We start from the raw sequence: 20,737 nt of genomic DNA on the forward strand, positions 1-20,737 counted from the left end.
CTCTAAAATCCTGATTCCATCCTCTTCATTTGCTGAGACTGCTCCCTCCAAGCTCAACAATATAACAATAATTGTGGTATTCATTACGTGCTTATTATGTGTCAAGCACTGCACTCATCATTCATCAGTCGTGTTTATTGAGCGCTTACTGTGTGCAGAGCACTGTACTAAGTGCCTGGCACTGTACTAAGCGTTTGACTGGTGTAGATGCAAGATAATGAGGTTCCCACATGGGGCTCACAGTCTAAGTAGGAGGGAGAACAGACATTGAATCCCCATTTTGCAGATGAAGGAGCTGAAGCATAGAGAAGTGAAGTGATTTGCTCAAGGTTACACAGCAGACATATGGCAGAGCCAGGTTTAGAACCCAGGTTCTCTGTCTCCTCTTTTCACTAGGGTTTGCTGTCTTAGAATCGCCTCTTTCCAGGATTCAGTGAACTTCTACCTAATTCCCTTCGACTGCTGGACTGCCTTCATCACTTTCTTCTACTGGAAACTTGACCCAGCCTTGGTTTCAGTGACACAGTTCTCTTTTTGTTCTCTTTTTTAGACACCCCTCGGTCTCTTTCTCTGCTCTTCCCCCCACTTTCTAGTTGTGGGTCAATCAGTGGATGATAGAGAAGCAGCATGGCTCAGTGGAAAGCACACGGGCTTTGGAATCTGAGGTTATGAGTTCAAATCCAGGCTCTGCCAATTGTCAGCTGTGTGACTTTGGGCAAGTCAGTAACTTCCCTGGGCCTCAGTTAGCTTACCTGTAAAATGGGGATTAAGACCCTTGTAACCTCCCCAGCGCTTAGAACAGTGCTTTGCACATAGTGAGTGCTTAATAAGTGCCATTATTATTATTTATTGAGCATTCTGTGTGCACAGCAGGGTTTCCAACACTTCTCTGTTCTTCTCTGCTCAGTTTACACTCACTAGCTCATCCCCTCCCAGGGCTTCAATTATCACCTCCAGAGTACATAACTTCAGGCCTTATTCCTTAAGCACCAACTCAAATGCATAGCTTCCTTTGCTGCTGCTTCTGATTATTTTTAAATTATTTTAGTGCTTGTTTCCTCTATTAGATTGTAAACTTCTTCAGGCACAGATAGTCTACAAACTCTGTTGTACTCTTCCAAGCACATAATGTGAGAATGCTCTGCTCACATTAGGCACATAATAAATTCTATTGATGATCTACCTCCACATCAAACAAAAATCCCTCACCACTGGCTTTAAAGCACTCAATCACCTTGCCCTTTTCTACCTCACCTAGGTACTCTTCCACTACAACCCAGGCTGAGCACTTTGCTCCTCAATTGCTAAACTTCTCGCTGTACCTTGATCTTATCCTTCTCACTGCAGACCTCTTGCCCACAGCTTGCCCCTGGCCTGGGATGTCCTCCCTCCTCATATCTGATGGACAATTACTTTCCCCAGCTTCAAAGCCCTATCGAAGGCCCATCTCCTCCAACAGGCCTTCCCTGATTAAGCCCTCCTTTCCTCTTCTCCCACTCCCTTCTGCTTGGCCCTGATTTGCTCCCTTTGTTCAACTCCCCTCCTAGTCCCACAGAACTTATATACATATCTGAACTTTATGTATTTATATTCATTTCTGTCTCCCCCTCTAGACTGTAAGCTCACTGTGGGCAAGGAATGTGTCTGTTACACTTTGTACTCTCCCTAGTGCTTAGTTCAGTGCTGTACCCAGAATAAGCACTCAACAAATATGACTGCCTGAATGACTGATGGCGATAATGAAGATGATTCTAGAATTTCCAGCTTCTTCAAAGGAGCAATTTTACGGTATGATTTGCAGTGTCAGAAACCAATACTGTGCCATTAGAATGTTTGGATTGATTGAAGGAGGAATTAGTATTGATGGCAGTTGAGGGAAATTTTTGAAGCAATCAGGCCTGGGCTCCTGTGATCTCTTGCACATCTAATAGAATTGTTAGTGGCAGGAGTGGTTAGTTCTGGGTTGTGGAAGGAAGGATTCCACAATCCCATCCTTGCATAGGTCTAGCCTATAAACCCTGGATGAGTAGTTCCCATTTCTGGTCTCTTCTTTAGGATTTGGGCTGTTTCCCAAACTCTCTGGAACACGAAGACCATATGATGATAATTGTGGTACTTGTTAAGTGCTTACTAGGTGTACTGGAGATAGAAGATAATCAGGTCAGACACAGCCTTGTACCTAAGGGGACTCACAGTCTAAGTAAGGGGGAGAACTGACATTCAATCCCCATTCTACAGATGAGGAAACTGCGGCACAGAGACATTAAGTGACTTGCCCAAGGTCACAAAATAGGCAAGAGGCAGAATTTGGTTTATAACCCAGGTTTTCTGAGACTCCCTAGCCCCCCGCCTTTTCACTAGACCACAGTGCTTGCCAACCAAAAGAAAAAAAAAACTCACAATTAAAAAAAATAATCAGCCAGCACTTAGAGAGTGAATATTTCTCTGTGGACCTCTTCGGAACTAGGGACTGAATTTTTAAAAGCACAGATTAAAGTGACTGTGTCCTGAGTCTGGACAAACGCTCATCTTTTCAATGTTCTTGAAAGGATCGAGCTAGAGGGGAGGCACAATGCCTCATGGATAGCTGCAAATAGAAGACTCTCCTTGAAGCCCCTGGCAGCTCCACTGAATCAAGCTGACATCTAGCTCTAGTTGAGAACTGCTGGCCCGGGATTTCACAGATGGCTACCTGCTGGCAATGCAGTTTCTGTTTGCCCTTAAAGCAGCATGACATAGTGGATAGAACACAGTTCTAGGAGTCGGAAGGTCATGGGTTCTAATCCTGACTCTGCCACTTGTCTGCTGTGAGCTCTTAACTTTTCTATGCCTCAATTACCTCACCTGTAAAATGGGGATTGAGACTGTGAGCCCCATATGGAACAGGGACTGTGTCCAATCTGGCTTGTATCCATTCATTCAATTGTACTAAGTATGTATGTATTAATTTGTATTATTTATGTATTAAGGTATTTAATTTGCCACTAACTTTTGTCACTAAATGAGTACAGAGCACTGTATTAAGTGTTCGGGCAAGTACAATACAATAATGAGTGACAATCCCTGCCCACAGTGAGCTCACAGTCTAGAGAGGAGGAGACAGACATTAATACAAATAAATAAAATTACAGATATATACCTAAATGCTCTGGGGCTGGGAGAGGGGGGAAGAGCCAAGGGAGCAAGTCCAGGAATGGAGTGGGAGATGAGGAAAAGTGGGGCTTTTCCTGAGAAGGCTTCCTGTCTCCACCCCAGTGCTTAGTACAGTGCCTGGCACATAGTAAGCACTTAACAAATACCACAATTATTATTATTATGATTATTATTAGTCCATCTGGGAGAGGGGATGGAGAGGCCACCCAGGCTCAGTCTCAGTCCACTCTGAATGGACAGTATTTACACTGTCCCACCCCATCTAGGGGTCCCTATCTAGGTGATGTCTGCCTTTTTCACTTTTACTATACTGAGTGGCTCTATAGCCTCAGCTTGGGAGAAGAGACTTTCTCCTTCTTTTGGATCAATATGCAAGGTTTCTAACTGCTTCCCACTCTGCAGTCGGGAGGAATAGGATTCAGTCAATATTTCTGTCCAGAAGGTCTTTATAGCTATGGTTTTCCTGAGGGTACCAGTGCAGGCAGTGTTTTGGGACTGAATACACATTTTAAACCAAACTTACTATCATAATATTGGTGCTTTAGTTTTTCACTTTAATTGTCAATGTGGCCTAACATGGGAAAGGTGGTGTAAGTGCAGAAGGAGATGATAGATGAATGATGGTATTTAATTTGTCACTAACTTTTGGCAAGGCTCTGGGAACAATGTTTATTTTTCCTGGGATCTATTTCTTTAGCTGTAAATCAGTTTAACAGATCTGATAGGCCTGATTACAAAAGTGTGGACTTAAAGCAAATGTATTTTCTCTGAGAGTCTCAGAAGAGTTTGTTGAATGTATAACGTCTTCTCAGTGGTCCTTGAGGGAATAGTATAAAAGTAAAGGCATTTTAATCACTGATAACGGTGAATTCTGTAAATGCTTCCTATTCCTATCAGAAGACTGATCAAGAGTCACTCATTGCTTTTTTAACAGAGTCATGAATCAGGGCAAGCCCAGTGAGCTCTATTTCTCTGGTGTTCTGACAGTCAGTGTTCTGGGATCTGATTCTGACTCCACCATTTAATGATAATAATAATAATAACAATAATGGTATTTAAGTGTTTACTGTGTGCCAAGCACTGGGGGAGATACAAGGTTAACAGGTTATCCCAGGTGGGGCTCACAGTCTTAATCCCCATTTTACAGATGAGGTAACTGAGGCAAAGAGAAGTGAAGTGACTTGCCCAAAGTCACACAGCTGACAAGTGGCAGAGCTGGGATTAGAACCCACAACCTCTGACTCCCAAGCCATGCTCTTTCCACTAAGCCATGCTGCTTCTCTACATTTACCTAGTAATTTTCTGTGCCTCAGTTTCCTCAGCTGCAAAATGGATTCAATACCTATTCTCCCTGCCACTCATACTGTGACCTCCATGTAGAATAGGGACCGCATCTGCTTTCATTAATTTGTATCTTTCTCAGCACTTAGAACAGGGCTTGACATATAGTCAGCACTTAAATGTCATCAAAAAATGCACAGAGTATTGTTAGGCATTCAAGAGTTTTTAGCCTGGATAATCCTTCTTAATAGGCAGAGCCCACTAGTTTGAAACATGTTGAATATTTTGCAGGGTAGAACAGATTTCAGCAATTTAGAATCATATTCACTGTGTAGCTTCTCTTTGAATATTTGTTTGCTCTCCTGGAGGTCCTTTTAATAATAATAATAATAATAATAACAATAATGATTGTTGTATTTGTTAAGCACTTACTATGTGCCAATCACTGTTCTAAGCACTGAGGTAGATACTAGATAATTAGGTTGGACACAGTCCCTATCCCACCTGGGACTCATAGTCCTAATCTTCATAGTCCTAATCTCCATTTTACAGACGAGGTAACTGAGGCCCAGAGAACTGAAGTGACTTGCCCAAGGTCACACAGCAAAGACTATTCAATCTCTTTCTGCGCTTTGAGTATTCTGTAAAATAAGGTGAGAGCTGAACTCTTGAGAGTGAGGCTGAACTTCCAAACCAATCTTTTCATTGTTAATATTGAGGTAATCCTCACCCAAACCATAACTCCAAAGGCTTTCTCCCTCCCCCACCCCCAACCTGGGAAATGTACCAGATGATCTCGATTCTAAAATTTCCCCCTTGATAAAATAAATGGCACCTGTTTAAAAGAATGCCCAGAAATAGGAAAGGGTTAATATTAATCACAACAAAACACTGATTTTTTTCATCTTGTTCTGATTCTCCCAGAATGGAAATTTCAAAGGAAACATGGCACTTAGCTTTTCCAAAACAAACAACAATTTATGGTCTGAGTGATTCAGTTTGAGCAATTTAACCACCCTCCTTTACCAGATAATTGCCAAATCCTCCACAGCGCTTTGGGCTGAATCCTGGGAAAAGAGCAAATGGAGACCAGGGAGCTGGGTAGGGATGAGAAACAGCTTAAAACAACCCTCCAGACTGTGGTGAAGAAAAGGCTTTTTATCACAAGCCCACTTATTTTCTCTAAAATTAGAGGTGGTCAGCAAGACACCCTGAGTGTGTATAAATCTGTTCCCTAGTTAGAAGCAAAGATGAGTCACAGGATTCAGTTTTCGTCTAGACAACTGTGATTTATTCTAGGAAACCGCCCAATAAGAAACTAACTACCATCTATCAATTTTTTTTTAAATGACATTATTCTGCACTCAGACCTCTCAAAGACTTTGGCTCTTATTTCATGAAAATATAAGGAATGCAATCTGATTAATCTTCATTATCTTCATTTAAAAATTCACAATGCTTACTCCATTTACAGATGTTTTCTTCACTAAATATGCTTTCTGGTTTTGCATTCAATTTGATAAAGGATTTCCTATGGTGAATTCATATAGTAAATCAGAAGATTTAGCTGGAGATATTTTCACCTGACATCGGGTTGCTGGATAATTTGTTTCTATGTGTATTCCCATGTAAACTCCTTCATCATCATCATCAGTGGTATTTATGGTTTACTGTGTGTAGAGCACTGTACCTAGAAAGCAGTTGGGCGAGCACAATACAATAGGGTTGGTAGACATGTTGCCCGCCCACAATAAGCTTACGGTGTAGAGGGGGAGATGGCCATTATTCATAGATATGTACTTAATTACTGTGGGACTGACATTGGAGAGAATATCAAATGCATCTAGTTCCTCTAGACTGTAAGCTCATTGTGGGCAGGGAACATGTCAATCAATCAATGGTATTTATTGAGCACTTATTATGTGCAGAGCCGAGTTCTAAGTCCTTGGGAGAGTACAGTACAACAGAATTAGCAGATATGTTCCCTGCCCATAACGAATTTACACTCTGCTCTACTGTACTCTCCCAAATCTTTAGTACAGTGCTCTGTTAATAGTAAACACTCAAATATGATTGATTGATATGACAATTATTTGTCTATCAGACATATGTTCATTCTTTACTTTTTTAAAAGAACTTTTCCCTTGTTTCCAAATGTTTAAACGCATTTGTGTAAAATAATGGTAAGGAGAATGGGGAGATGGATAAAACACTTGATCAATTCTGTAATGGTCAAACAATACAGGGCATTTGCTTACCTTTTTCAGCCAATGTAATATGGGTATGTGTAAGCACAGGCAAGGAGATGAGGCAACCATAGAATGGATTTGGCTGAACTCAGGTAGTTTTTGTTAATATTGTCATGGACCTGGCTAAACTTGCCCCTTTTTAAATGTAGAAATTACTTATCAATGCCGAGAAGGTAGAGTTGTTTCAAAAATTGTACAGAACTAATAAATGACTGCTCTTTTACTACCACCACCAAGGGCCATATGGCAGTTCCTGCGCAGAAGAAACATAAACCCATTAGGATAGTGAGGTGTGAAGCTAAAGTAATTAATCAGTGGTATTTATTGGACGCTTAATGGGCATTGAGACCTGAATTGAGCATTCAGAGCTGAACATTTGAAATAAATGGACTTGTCTCATCCTTTTTCCCTACCCTTCCCACCCCCTCTGATACAAATAACCATTAAGTGGCTTAAAGGCCAAAAGGAAAATCAAGGGATGTTACTACCCTTCCCTGGAATAATTGAATTTGTTCTGTACAAATGTAAATTTACATGCTTTAGTGCATAGACATAGACACAATGTTTGGTATATGGGTATGTTTGCGTATACCTACATCCTTCGGTGTTTAGCCCTGGATATACATGTATAAGGAAATAAAGAAAAACGTATGTTTGAAGGAAATAAACCATTGACAACAGTACTAATGATTACTTCGTCTCTAATGAAGTCTAGTTCTCCTCTCCATTGCTGTATTCTTGAACCTTACGAATTGTTACATGAATTTCCTGTAAAAAAAATTTGCATCTGGATTTCTTGGGGTTGGGAAAGCACATGATTTTGACCACAAGAATCCCAAGATTCTTCCAGAGATGAATGGCTCACCTTTCCTCAAGCAAAGGTTTCCATTGACAAGCTCTCCCTTATGGTCGACCTCGATCTTCATCCAGCTGTGCGGGTATTTCCTATCCTTCTTCACCATTACCTTGGAGCCTTGTTTCTTGAGAAAGAGAGACGAGTTTGCCACCTCGAGGAGCCCTTCCTTGTCATGGCAGGTCCATCTGGGGGCCTGGGTGCAGCTGATGAAGACAGCAGAGCGGGTGTGGGTAGCAGAGGAGTTGGAGATGCCCAGACACAAGGCAGAGCTAATGTGGAGAAGTTTCTCATCGTCTGTCCACATCCACTGCTGGTTTGGACTGGTTCCATTGCAGTTGCCCACGGCCACTACCCTACTTTTGAAGAGGCATTGCTGTTTCTGGACATGGACAATCTGAAACGCCCCTGAAAGATGGGAAAAACTCATAAAGATGCAACCAATCGCAGGGCTCATTGAATGCCCCAACTCAGAACAATAACCAACAGAACACACAACCCTTTATGCTACTACTGTGTGTCCGTGTCCCTAGCCATTGAAACAATTTACATTTAGATTTGGGAAGGATAAAAAAAGTCCCTTCAGCTCTTACTCTTCCCCCTCCTGGCTCCACCCACCTTTTTTAACTTCCTGTTACAAGAATTATCCCTGATAGAGGAAAGCTCACCCAGTACTAAGTTATTGACATGAAGCTTGGGTAGAAATCGTAGGATTCAGAATGTTTTGCTATTCAGCGGCTTTTAAAAGTCTTCATTTGCATATGTCTTTGTTCCCTTCTTTCTCCCCCTACTCCTCTTTCTCACCCTAGGGAAACACCTCATCTTTCCATTTCTCCGTTGCCACCCCAGAAAATGAAGGGAAAAACCCTCTGTGAAACACATTTCCTTCCCAGAAACAGAATTCATGATTTACAGGGGGGAAATTGCACGGAGAACAAGCTCTGAGGTTCTTACTGTCCATTCAGTATTGTCTGTGCAATTATTTTCCCTCTTCAGTCCAAATGATTGATTTTAATCCTTCTCTGCCTGGGTGCACACACTCAGGCATTAATATATTTGAAACAGAGAAATAAGCAATCATCAATATAAGCTAACACTCACAGGTAATCAGAACAGTGAACATTTAAGATTTAGCAAATTAGATTCTAACTCAGAAAAGACTCTCAAACAGCTTTTCTTCCAAATGAAAAGAAAAATAAAGGCAGTACATCACTACAATTCACTGATGAAGACTCTTGGAAAAAGACACCCTCATTCCCTCCAAGCCATTATTTTTAAACATTTTCCACTTAGGATCAAGAAAGTACACTTATGTTTTAAGCCACTGTGATATAATATTGGGAATCCCACAGTTCCCTGATAAATGGTGTTGCTTCCTCTTCAGGGGGATTGAGGCTTGGCTCTTGGGGTCCCAGCCTAGCAGATCGAGGAAGAAATCCAGAAGGTCTTTTGGAAATAAACCTAAGCCTCCTGGGCACGGTGGTCATCTCTCCCCTCTTTTGGAAAGAGATCGAGGGTGAGAACGAGTTCCAATTCCATTACGTTTCGGGAATTTTCAGGATCTCAAGAGGCCCTGTGGGAGAGGCAATAGAATATCCATGTGCACTTACCTGAGTTCCCAAAGACCAGGAATGTACAGATGACCAGGTATAACACAGGCTCCATTTTCCAGCTAACAACGCTCCATGCTCTCTCGGAAAAAAAAAAAAAAAAACAACCCTCCCAGATAAGAGAAGCCAAGGCTAGGAAGGAAATGTGCCTTCACCGTTGGGGGGAAAAGTCAGTGACGAGCACTTCCTTCTATTCAATTGTTTGGGGGATTTTTACACCACATCGTCCTTTCCTCTGTTTCCTTAGACTGGCCTGGTGCGTGCTATCTGCTGGTTGTATTTAGGAAAAAAGGAACGAGGTTTAAAACTCCCAAGAACACTTTGACACATGAACACTCCCTTGCAAAGTGCTAAGAAAAGGACTATAATCTTGTATAATGAATGCTCAGCCAACATTAGACCTCCACAGGTGATCTGGATTCTGCTGGATAAACACAAACTGTATAATCAATCTATAAGCATCTTTCCCAAACAATCTGGCTCTGCAAGCATGACCCATTTGTCTAACGAGGTGCCATGGGTGTCGACGAAAATCACGTTATGATGCTAGTTCCTATCAGCTCATTAGCCTTCATGTTTTCAAAACCTTACCCTTTGAAAAACGGCAATTTCCTGGGAACGGAAAGGGTAAAAGGGAAATTAGAAATGGAACCGATGCATCTATCAATCGACAGCAATCAATCCATAGGTCCACATTTGCCACAGGTCCAACACTTTAGAATAATTGTGGTGGCTCATTATATAGGCAAAAAACATAGAGACTTCACTCGGTATTTCGTATCAAGTGTAGTTTATTGGCAGTATGAAGCAAAGTCAACAACACTGCATTAAAAACTCAACATACTCTGTGAGCTGATAGTGTTTACCAAATATTGTTACACCAACTTCAAAGACATGAACTCTTTACAGAAATGTAATCAATACAGAAATTCGTAGCAGCAGCATCTTGAAGAACCTTTGAATGTGAGTTGGTCTACTTATTACCCCAATGCAGTCGGCTCTTTTTGGGAGAGAGACTTCAGTCGACAACACACGTGTTCAAAAATTCTCTCAGCAAAAGACAGACGGGTGGATAAAATGCTTGATATTATTATAGGCTCCAAAGTTTTTGAAAGTAAAATGACACCACACCATTTACAGTTACTCTGGATTTAGCTCTGGGGCGGAAGCAACTTATAGGGTGATAGTATAGAGTAAAATACATATATGCCAAATAACAGACATTGTGCTTTGTAACTGCTTTATAGGAGCTACCATAAATACACATGTAATAGATATGAACAGAGTTTCATATAAAATTTTTTACTGCTTTTGATTTTAGTCAAAAAACAAACGACTTTCCTTTGAAAAATCCATCATCAATCACTTCAGACTTTAGCAGCGAGAGTCTGGTGGTCTGAAACAGAGCTCACCACATCACAGGTAATAGCACTTAAAAACAGGTACAGGTTAACAGCTGACAATCCATTCACAAGACAGATTTCGCAAATGTTGAAGCATCTAAACACTCAAGAATCATTTCTCCAGCAGACAGCCCGCCATCCTCCCCAGTGCGGCTATATTACAGACATGCGCTTGGGGCGGCGGAAAGTTACTAAAAGAAAAACATCCACCTTTAAGATGGATGAGAAATCATTGCACCATCAACGCAGACCCTTCTGTAAAATGATTTTTGGGAACTTACAATACATTCAAATACAAAACAATCTGGCAGTCTTCCCATGGTTTCCCCAAGCTTCTTTTCTCCTCGCTAACTCAGGTGGTCTTCAGAGCTTGCCTTGCCTTACCCGGATGTTCCTTGAAGAAGCTGCTCGTAGGTAATAAAACACATTACCTCAAGAGAAGGACGTTCTTTTTCCCCTTCAGCATTTCACTGGATGGCTTCTGCAGAGTGTCTGCTCTCATACAGACTCAGTGCATGGTGAACAAACTCGTACTGTTCACTCGTCTGAACCATTCCGCCTCTGAAAAGAAGCAATAAAATAATCAGTTAGACCCCTATTAATTAATAGCCTTGTTTCTCACAGAAATCACCAGTGACATCCAGGCGTTCAAAATGATTCAAATAACAGAAACAACAGTTTTGACTCAGTGACAAAGGCAACAATATTTTTCTTCCATTAGCATCTTGATAATCACCCCACTCGCAGCCCAATCAATCAATCCTATTTATCGATCTCTTACCGTATGCAGAACTTGGGAGAACAAAATACAACAGAATTGGTAGATACATTCCCTGCTCACAAAGAACTTACAGTCTAGAGGAGATACAGTGGTATTTACTGAACACCTGAAATATGCAGAGCAGGAGACAGGCATTAAGATCAGCCCATCGGTGGTATTTATTGAGCACTCACTGTATGAAGAACACTGTACTAAGGGCTTGGAAGAGTGCAATATAGTAAACTTGATAGACATGTTCCCTGCCGACGATAAGTTCCTTATGTTCTGCCATTTCCCCTATCTGCATCTGATTTTAATGTTCGCCTCCCCGGCTGTTTTGTAAGATCCTTGTGGACGGGGACCATTTCTACCAACTCTATTGTATTGTAGTAATAGCAATGATAAGAATAATGTCAGCATTTCTTAAGCGCTCACTATGTGTCAACCACTATTCCAAGCTCTGAGATAGAGAAGCAACGTGGCTCCATGGAAACAGCGCAGGCTTGGGGGTCAGAGGTCATGAGTTCTAATCCCGGCTCCTCCACTTATCAGCTATGTGACTCTGGGCAAGTCACTTAACTTCTCTGTGCCTCAGTTACCTCATCTGGAAAATGGGGATTAAGACTGTGAGCTCAATGTGGGACAACCTGATTACCTTGTATCTACGCCAGTGCTTAGAACACTAAGCACTGTAAGCGCTCCTCCAGGAGGCCTTCCCAGACTGAGCCCCTTCCTTCCTCTCCCCCTCGTCCCCCTCTCCATCCCCCCCATCTTACCTCCTTCCCTTCCCCACAGCACCTGTATATATGTATATATGTTTGTATATATTTATTACTCTATTTATTTTACTTGTACATATCTATTCTATTTTATTTTGTTAGTATGTTTGGTTTTTTTTTTCTCTGTCTCCCCCTTTTAGACTGTGAGCCCACTGTTGGGTAGGGACTGTCTCTATATGTTGCCAGTTTGTACTTCCCAAGAGCTTAGTACAGTGCTCTGCACATAGTAAGCGCTCAATAAATATGATTGATTGATTGATTGATTGATACCAAAATTACTATTATTATTATTATACATGCTAAACAAGCTAAAAAGCTACAAGCCTGAGAACTGACTTTAATAAGGCTCTTAGTCTAACTCACTTCCCCACTACTTACCATCGCTCCCCTCCCATTACACATCAGCTCGTATACATTGCTCCTCTACTACCCACCTACTGAATGGGCCTTGTTCTCATCCCTCTTGACACTGATTTCTTGTTCACTTCCTCCAGGCTTCCAAGAACACCCTCCCCTTCCACGTCTGGAAGACCACTGCTCTCCCCGTCTCGAAGACCCTTTCTGAAATCACATCTTTGGGATATGGGCTGTGACCCCCCCGGTCAGCCTGTATCCTCCCCAGAACTTAGTATGGCGCCTGATACATAGGAAACATGTAACAAATTTATTATGATTTATTATATATTATTATTATATGATTTATTACTCTATTTTACTTGTACATCACTTCTCTGGGCCTCAGTTACCTCATCTGGAAAATGGGGATGGAGACTGTGAGCCCCCCGTGGGACAACCTGGTCACCTTGTAACCTCGCCAGTGCTTAGAACAGTGCTTTGCACATAGTAAGCGCTTAATAAATGCTATCATCATTATTATTATTATTATATTTACTATTCTATTTATTTTGTTAATGATGTGCATTTAGCTATAATTCTATTTGTTCTAACAACTTGACACTTGTCCACATGTTTTGTTTTGTTGTCTGTCTCCCCCTTCTTGACTGTGAGCCTGTTGTTGGGTAGGGACTGTCTCTATATGTTGCCAACTTGTACTTCCCAAGCACTTAGTACAGTGCTCTGCAGACAGTAAGCGCTCAATAAATACGATTGAATGAACTGAATGAATGAACAAATGCCATTAAAAAATTGGCATCTAAATACAGTCTAAGTTACCCACCCCTTTCCCACTGTGAATGAACCCATTCCAGGTGTCAGAATGCTTTCTCCATTGTTTCTTGTATTTCGAATTAAATCCTTCCTTTAGTTTTTCCCTTCAAGTTAATAGTACTTTCAGCATACAAAACTGGAAGATAGTCTTTCTTAACTTCAATTTTATAGCTGGTGTGTAACTTTCCACTTCCCTCAAATATTTTTTGATATCTATTTTAGACATTTGCATTATCTTTTCAGGTCAAATTTTGCAATCGTTTAATGAACTCAAAATTAAAGTTGCTGTAATCCTTACCCTAGTCCTCTTGACGGGAATACATCGAACAACTTCTCTTGTGTCTTTGAACTATCCTTGTATAAAAACTCGGCCTCTAGAACCATTCTAATCCCCGCTTTGCCACTTGCCTGTTGTGTGACCCTGGGCAAGTCACTTAATTATCTCTGGGTCTCAGTTTCCTCATCTATAAAATGGGAATAAAATACTTTTTCCTCCTGAAACAGGCTATGAGCCCCATAGGGGCAAGGACTGATCCGATGACCTCCTATCTACCTCAGTACTTGGCACATAGTAAGCACTTATATGCCACAATAACTACATTATACCCTATTGCTTAAGTGCTAATTAATATAGACATATATGTCTACATACATATCTGCTTTTCTTTCTTTCTGCTATCTGTCATTAATTTTCATGTCTGCCTCCCCAGCTAGACTGTAAACTCCTTGAAGGCAGGGATCAGGTTTCCTTTTTATTGTCCTCTCCCAAGTGCTTAGCTACAGTGCTCTGCACACAGTAGCTGTTTAATAATGACTGTTGGCCTTTTCTGGTATTTTCTTTTCTATTTCCCCCTTGACTGTTTTCATTTTAAAATGCTTCCATTATCTGTAATTTATTTATCTTTTCTGCGAGTCTGTCCTCCTCTACCTAGAGTTCTGTGTGAAGCAACGTGGCTCAGTGGAAAGATCCCGGGCTTGGAAGTCAGAGGTCATGGGTTCTAATCCCAGCTCTGCTACATGTCTGCTGTGTGACCTTGGGCAAGTCACTTAACGTCTCTGTGCCTCAGTTACCTCATCTGTAAAATGGGGATTAAGACAGTGAGCCCCACGTGATCACCTTGTATCCCCCCAGCGCTTAGAACAGTGCTTCGCACATAGTAAACACTTAACAAATGCCATTATTATTATTATTATTATTAATTAGGGACCGATGATGAAACAGCTTGTTACAATTCACCCCGATGCTTAGATCTGGCATGTGAGCCCAGTGGTGGGTAGGGATTGTCTCTATCTGTTGCCAAACTGTACTTTCCAAGCGCTTAGTTCAGTGCTCTGCACACAGTAAGCTCTCGATAAATATGATTGAATGAACGACTGAATTACGAACTTTTAACAAACTGTGTCAGGCAGCCAATTTTATCCCTTTTGTAGCTCAGCTCCATCCCCTATTGTCAGGCAGGATATCGCCAATCCTGGAACCCTGACCCTGGAAGTGCTCTTACATTCTGGGAATTTCTCCCAGATTCCCTATGAAAGAGCCCGAGGTAAGTCCTCCTGAGTCACGAAACTGTGGGTGAACTTGCTCCCTGGCTTGGTGATTCCCTGTGCAGCCTGCCTGTATGCGGACTGTATTCCCAAAATAATAATAATAATAATAATGATAGCATTTATTAAGCGCTTACTATGTGCAAAGCACTGTTCTAAGCGCTGGGGAGGTTACAAGGTGATCAAGTTGTCCCACAAGGGGCTCACAGTCTGAATCCCCCATTTTACAGATGAGGTAACTGAGGCTCAGAGAAGTAAAGTGACTTGCCCAAAGTCACACAGCTGACAAGTGGCAGAGCCAGGATTTGAACCCATGACCTCTGACTCCAAAGGCCGGGCTCTTTCCACTGAGCCACGCTGCTTCTCACAAAAGCTGCCTCTATGCCTCTAGCCTTTACATACATGCTTGAAGAGCGGTCTCTTCCCACGGCTAGTGCGGCTGGCTGGCCTCGGAGTCCCTATTTTTTTTTTTTAATGGTATCTGTTAAGTGCTCACTATGTACCAGACACTACTGCAAGCACTGGGGTGGACACAAGATAATCCTTCTGGACACAGTCCCTGTTCCACGTGGAGCTCACAGTCTCCACCCCCGCTTTACAGATGAGGGAACCGAGGCACAGCAGAGAAGTGAAGCGACTTGCCTAAGGTCACACAGCAGATGGGTGGATTAGAACCCAAGTCTCTCTGATTCCTAGGCCCGTGTTTTAACCACTAGGCCACACCGCTTCAGGTGGGTGGGTGGCGAGTTCTGGGAGCGGTAGGGGCGAGGACGACTTGAGCTCACCCTTCCATCCGGTGAGACATCGAGCAGCCATTTGGCTCCATCTCAGCCCCTTTTCCGCTCAGAAGGGTGGGGTGACCTGGCTACTTCCTGCCCAGTTTCCTGCACGGCTTTTTGCTGCGGTGGCAGAAGCTAATGGCATCGCCTGTGTGGTCCCAAGTCTGGCTTTGGGGCCTCTTCTCGAGAGCCAAATTTGAGTCCGAGGAGAGTCAAATGGGTCTCGTGAGCCATAGCTTCTCAACCTTTACCTTCATGCCAGAGCGCATTTTGATCGTGGAATGGAATCACCAAAGGTATGACTATCTTACCCAATTAGGGATACACATTCACCCACACCAACCCAATCAGCCTTCTAGACTGTAAACTTGCTGTGGGCAGGGAATAAATCATTTTATTATTATATTGTACTCTCTGCACACAGTAAGTGCTCAATAAATATGATGGAAAGAATGAATGAAACAGTGGTATTTATCCAACACTGTATTAAGCACTCGGGAGGGTATAATACAATAAGTTGATAGACACAATCCCTACTCTCAAGAACCTTGCAATCTATCCCCATGAGTGAGTCTTCTAAGTGTTCTTTAGTCTCCTGAGCAGAGCCAAGCTGGCAATGCATAGGAAATCTATAAAAATATTCAGGATTCGGGCAAGCAAACGTATTACCTTTGCTTGGAAGTTGAGGATGGGGGTGGTCCACACATGCACACTGCAAGTTGAAGGTAAAGCTTCTGCCCTGTTAGAGAAGCAGCATGGCTCAGTGGAAGAGTATGGACTTGGGGAGTCAGAGGTCATGGGTTCGAATCCCGGCTCCGCCACTTGTCAGCTGTGTGACCTTGGGCAAGCCACTTAACTTCTCTGTGCCTCAGTTCCCTCATCTGTAAAGTGCGGATGAAGACTGTGAGCCCCACTTGGGGCAACCTGATCACCTTGTATCCCCCCCCAGCACTTAGAACAGCGCTTCACACATAATAAGTGATTAACAAATACCGTCATTATTAACAATATGGGTAACAGTAGATGGGAGCTGAGAGTCCGGAAAAGGGAGGCCAGCAAACATTTTGTAAGGAGATGAAGAGAGTAGGGTTGAAGAGAATTTCAAAGTCATATCAATCAATCAATCAATCAATCGCATTTATTAAGCACTTACTGTGTGCAGAGCACTGTACTAAGCACTTGGGAAGTACAAGTTGGCAACATATAGAGGCAGTCAAGCCGCTTCAGCCAGCCCTTAAAAGAAACATGATTCTTTGGCTGTCACTGCCCAAGAAATTTCTATCTCTGCAGGCTCATTCTCTCCTCCATGCACACCAACAACATTTAGTATAAAAGGATGAAACCGATCAGTTGAATCAAAACATTTAAACAATGAGCTGGAAGTATTTTCGAACCAGCTTGGTATCGCCTAAATTAAGGTTTTGGGATTTCATTCCCCAAGTCAAGTCTCTAGATGTAAGGGTGTGCAGAGGAGCTACAGACATTACCATCAGGTCTCTAAAAGTAGCTTTAAACAGATTGTTTCCTGTTTCTGTGAAAAACGAAATTAAAAAAAAACCCCACAGATTGGAACATGCTCCCTTTACGATGAACTTTGCTTCCAAATTTGATTCCAACTTTTTCAAAAATCTCCTGCCAGCATCCCAGGCTTCCAAAGACATTTCTTTTAAAGAAATTATAAGAGGAGAAAAAGGCTGACAGAGGTTAAGTAGCAGCAGGTCACACTTCTTTCCTCCTTCCCTACCGTTCTCTGTTGAAAATCACGTATTGCTTATTAATGCAATGCAATTCCCACTGCAATTTCCTCTCACACTTCTAAGCATTTTTAGAGTGTTCCGAAAAATAATATTTTAAAGAGACAGGGGCATACCTGAATATCCAGAGTTTGGCTTCCTATAATCTTGGTAAATGGTCTCACTATTATTTTCTCCTACTCTCCCATTTCACTGTGTCTGTGGTGGCCAAATTGCTCTTTTATTCAAAACAAAAGTTACTCATTATCCATTCTGAACTTCTCAGTTTTCTATATCGCAAGAAAAACAGCAACCAAGAGCAACTAGAATGTAAACTACGTGAAAACCGACTGTACGGGGAAAGAGCACAGGGCTGGTTCTACGCTCAGCCATGCCACTTGTCTGCTGTGTGAACTTGAATAAACTGCTTAATCTCTCTGTGCTTCAGTTTCCTCATCTGTAAAATGGGGATGAAATACCTGTTCCACCTTCCCCTTAGGCTAAGAGCCAGCCGTATGTGAGACAGGGACTATGTCCAATCTGTTCATACGGTTAGTGGTTAGTTATTAATAGTACAATGCTTGGCACATAGTAAATGCTTAACGCCACAATTATTTTTAACACTAGATAAGTCTCTGGTCTAGTTCAAGATTTTTCTCAGTGATAGGAAGAGAATGAACAGCTTTCAAAGCCCCTCCAAACTTATGCTTCAAATACCAAGGTCTTTCCCTTGTTTCTACAGTGACTGGTTTTGCAAAGAAGCAGGCATGTTTATGGAAAGGATTTTTCTACGGAAAAACTCCTCATGCCCTGGGCAACTACATCTCTTGATGAAAAGCAGTGGGACCTAGTGGAAAAAGCAGGGGCCTGGGTGTCAGAGGACCTGTGTTCTAATCCTGGCTCTGCCACATGTCTGCTGTGTGACCTTGGGCAAATCACTTCACCTCTCTGGGCCTGTTACCTCATCTGTAAAATTGGGATTAAATCCTCCTCCCTCCTACTTAGACTGTGAGCCCCATGGGGGACAGGGACTATGTCCAAACTGATTAACTCGTATCTACCCCGGTGCTTAGAACAGTGCTTGGTATATAGTAAGCACTTCATCATCATAATCATCAATCGTATTTATTGAGCGCTTACTGTGTGCAGAGCACTGTACTAAGCGCTTGGGAAGTACAAGTTGGCAACATATAGAGACAGTCCCTACCCAACAGTAGGCTCACAGTCTAGAAGGGGGAGACAGAGAACAAAACCAAACATATTAACAAAATAAAATAAATAGAATAGATATGTACAGGTAAAATAAATAAATAAATAAATAAATAGAGTAATAAATATGTACAAACATATATACATATATACAGGTGCTATGGGGAAGGGAAGGAGGTAAGATGAAGGGAGGAAGAGAGCTAGCTTGGCGGATGGGCAGAGGGAGGGCATTCCAGGCCCGGGGGGTGACATGGGCCGGGGGTCGATGGCGGGACACTTAAGTACATTATTATTATTATTATTATTATTATTATCATTATTATTAGCTCTAGAACCAAGACAACTCTTCAGGGGAACATGAAGGACCTTAAGGTAACATCCTAGCGGGGTCCACTAAGATTCCGACGGCACTGGGGTAAAGGAACTTCACTGGGGTCTCGGGACTAAAGTTTGCTTCTTCCACCCAGATCTACTGTTTTTACCAATCAATCAATCAATCAATGGTATTTATTGGGTGCTTACTGTGTGTAGCATACAGAGTTGGTGTCCCTGCTCATGAGGAGCTTACAGTCTACAGGGGGAGACAGACATTAAAACAGATTAGGAAACTCATGGTGGACAGGGAATGTGTCTGTTTATTGTTCTATTGTACTCTCTCATGTGCTTAGTACAGTGCTCTGCACACAGTAAGTGCTCAATAAACACGATTGAATGAATTAGGGACAGGCAAAGTGGTAAAGAAGAAAGTAGGTGCTCATTTCTCTGGCACTGCTGGAGCTAATGTAGTCCAGAAATTGCGGCGGAAGATGAGTGGCAGCTGGCTACCCCGTAGAGCACTGTGAGTCCAGGCCAGTTACCTCTTCTGCTCAGTGGTCAGAGACCCTGCCAGTTTCACAGCCCTACCCGATGCAGTTCTCAGCTGGACAGAGACCAAGGCTACCGAGGAATTACTCTGACAGTCTTGTCGGTCAATTGGATTTATTGAGCGCTTACTGTGTGCCGAACTCTGGATTGAATGCTTGGAGAGTCGAATATAACTGACACTTTCTCTGCCCACAACAAGCTTACAGTCCAGAGGGGGAGAGAGACATTAATATAAATCAATAAGTTACATATCATCATCATCATCAATCGTATTTGTGTGCAGAGCACTGTACTAAGCGCTTGGGAAGTACAAGTTGGCAACATATAGGTCTGTACATAAGTGCTGTGGGGCTGGGAGCGAGGACGAATAAAGGGATCAAGTCGGGGCACCTCAGAAGGAAGTTGAGGAAAAGGAAAAGAAGGATTAGGGAAGGCCTCTTGGAGGAGATGTGCCTTCTATAAGGTTTTGAATAGGGGGACGGTAATTGTCTGTCAGATATGAGGAGGCAGGGAGTTCCAGGACAGAGGCAGGACGTGGGCGAGAGGTTGGCGGCGAGATAGGCAAGATCGAGGTATACAGAAGGTTAGCATTAGAAGAGAGAAGTGTGCGGGCTGGGTTACAGATGGTGGAAATCCTGGTATGCCCTGGGAGGGGTCAGCTTAGATTCTTCTGGGCCTTTCTGGGACCTGTGGGGACAGACTTAGTCTTAGTCCTTGAGAGATGCTGACCACCCTCAGGGAACAGGTGTACAGATGCCAAGAGCGCAGTAAGGGCTTCTGTTGCCTAGTGAACGACCAGCGACTGGAGAGCTGATGTTTGTTCACTCAGTATTACCATTACACATATTTTCACTCTGTATTTTGTGCATATGCACATCAGGGTGGAGTTAGATATCGTCAGTGTAACAGCATGAATTATCCTTAACACAACCCCTGAATTATAGGAGAACTGTGTGTAGAGAAAAACACCAGTGAAAATGCACTGGTCATCAGTACAACCACAATAGCAGTGATAACAATGGGCCTGACGACTCTAAGCAGAGAGATTGGGTTATTATACGTTTGCAGTGGGAGGCCTCCTTGAGCTCAAAAGTTGCGGGGAAGAAAGCATCTTTCCTCTTCCCCACCACCTCGCAACCAAAGACATACCACGGTATAAGACTGCACAGATCCATTTGTTGGGGGGCATGGGATCATCCTTCTCACCCCTTCTGTTCTCAGCTCAAAGAATGACGCAGGAAAGGGTAGAATAATAGGTGGAGCAGAGCACTGTGACAGTCAGTAATTCCCCTTAGAAGCAGGTGAAAACACAGATTTTAAATAGTCTTGGGTTACGAAGACCTTGGGCTATG

At 42.5% G+C, this 20,737-nt stretch overlaps 2 protein-coding genes across 4 annotated transcripts in view; both read right to left on the minus strand.

Annotated features, from left to right (window-relative positions):
• The window catches only part of PTPRB (protein tyrosine phosphatase receptor type B), a 118,652-nt gene extending 109,434 nt beyond the window's left edge, over positions 1–9,218 (minus strand). Inside the window, exons 1-2 of the mRNA XM_038756023.1 lie at positions 9,147–9,218; positions 7,549–7,944 (exon numbers count right to left, since the gene is read on the minus strand). Coding sequence (XP_038611951.1) covers positions 7,549–7,944; positions 9,147–9,201 — 451 coding nt within the window. The 5' untranslated portion in view covers positions 9,202–9,218. The remainder of the gene's footprint in view (positions 1–7,548; positions 7,945–9,146) is intronic.
• A 708-nt stretch (positions 9,219–9,926) lies between these two features.
• Positions 9,927–20,737, minus strand: part of PTPRR (protein tyrosine phosphatase receptor type R) — a 247,635-nt gene continuing 236,824 nt past the window's right edge. For all 3 annotated transcript variants that reach the window (XM_038756286.1, XM_038756285.1, XM_038756287.1), the window contains one exon: positions 9,927–11,110. In XM_038756286.1, coding sequence (XP_038612214.1) covers positions 11,017–11,110 — 94 coding nt within the window. In that variant the 3' untranslated portion in view covers positions 9,927–11,016. The remainder of the gene's footprint in view (positions 11,111–20,737) is intronic.

The sequence above is a fragment of the Tachyglossus aculeatus genome, chromosome 14 (assembly GCF_015852505.1).
Source record: "Tachyglossus aculeatus isolate mTacAcu1 chromosome 14, mTacAcu1.pri, whole genome shotgun sequence".
Taxonomy (NCBI): Eukaryota; Metazoa; Chordata; class Mammalia; order Monotremata; family Tachyglossidae; genus Tachyglossus; species Tachyglossus aculeatus.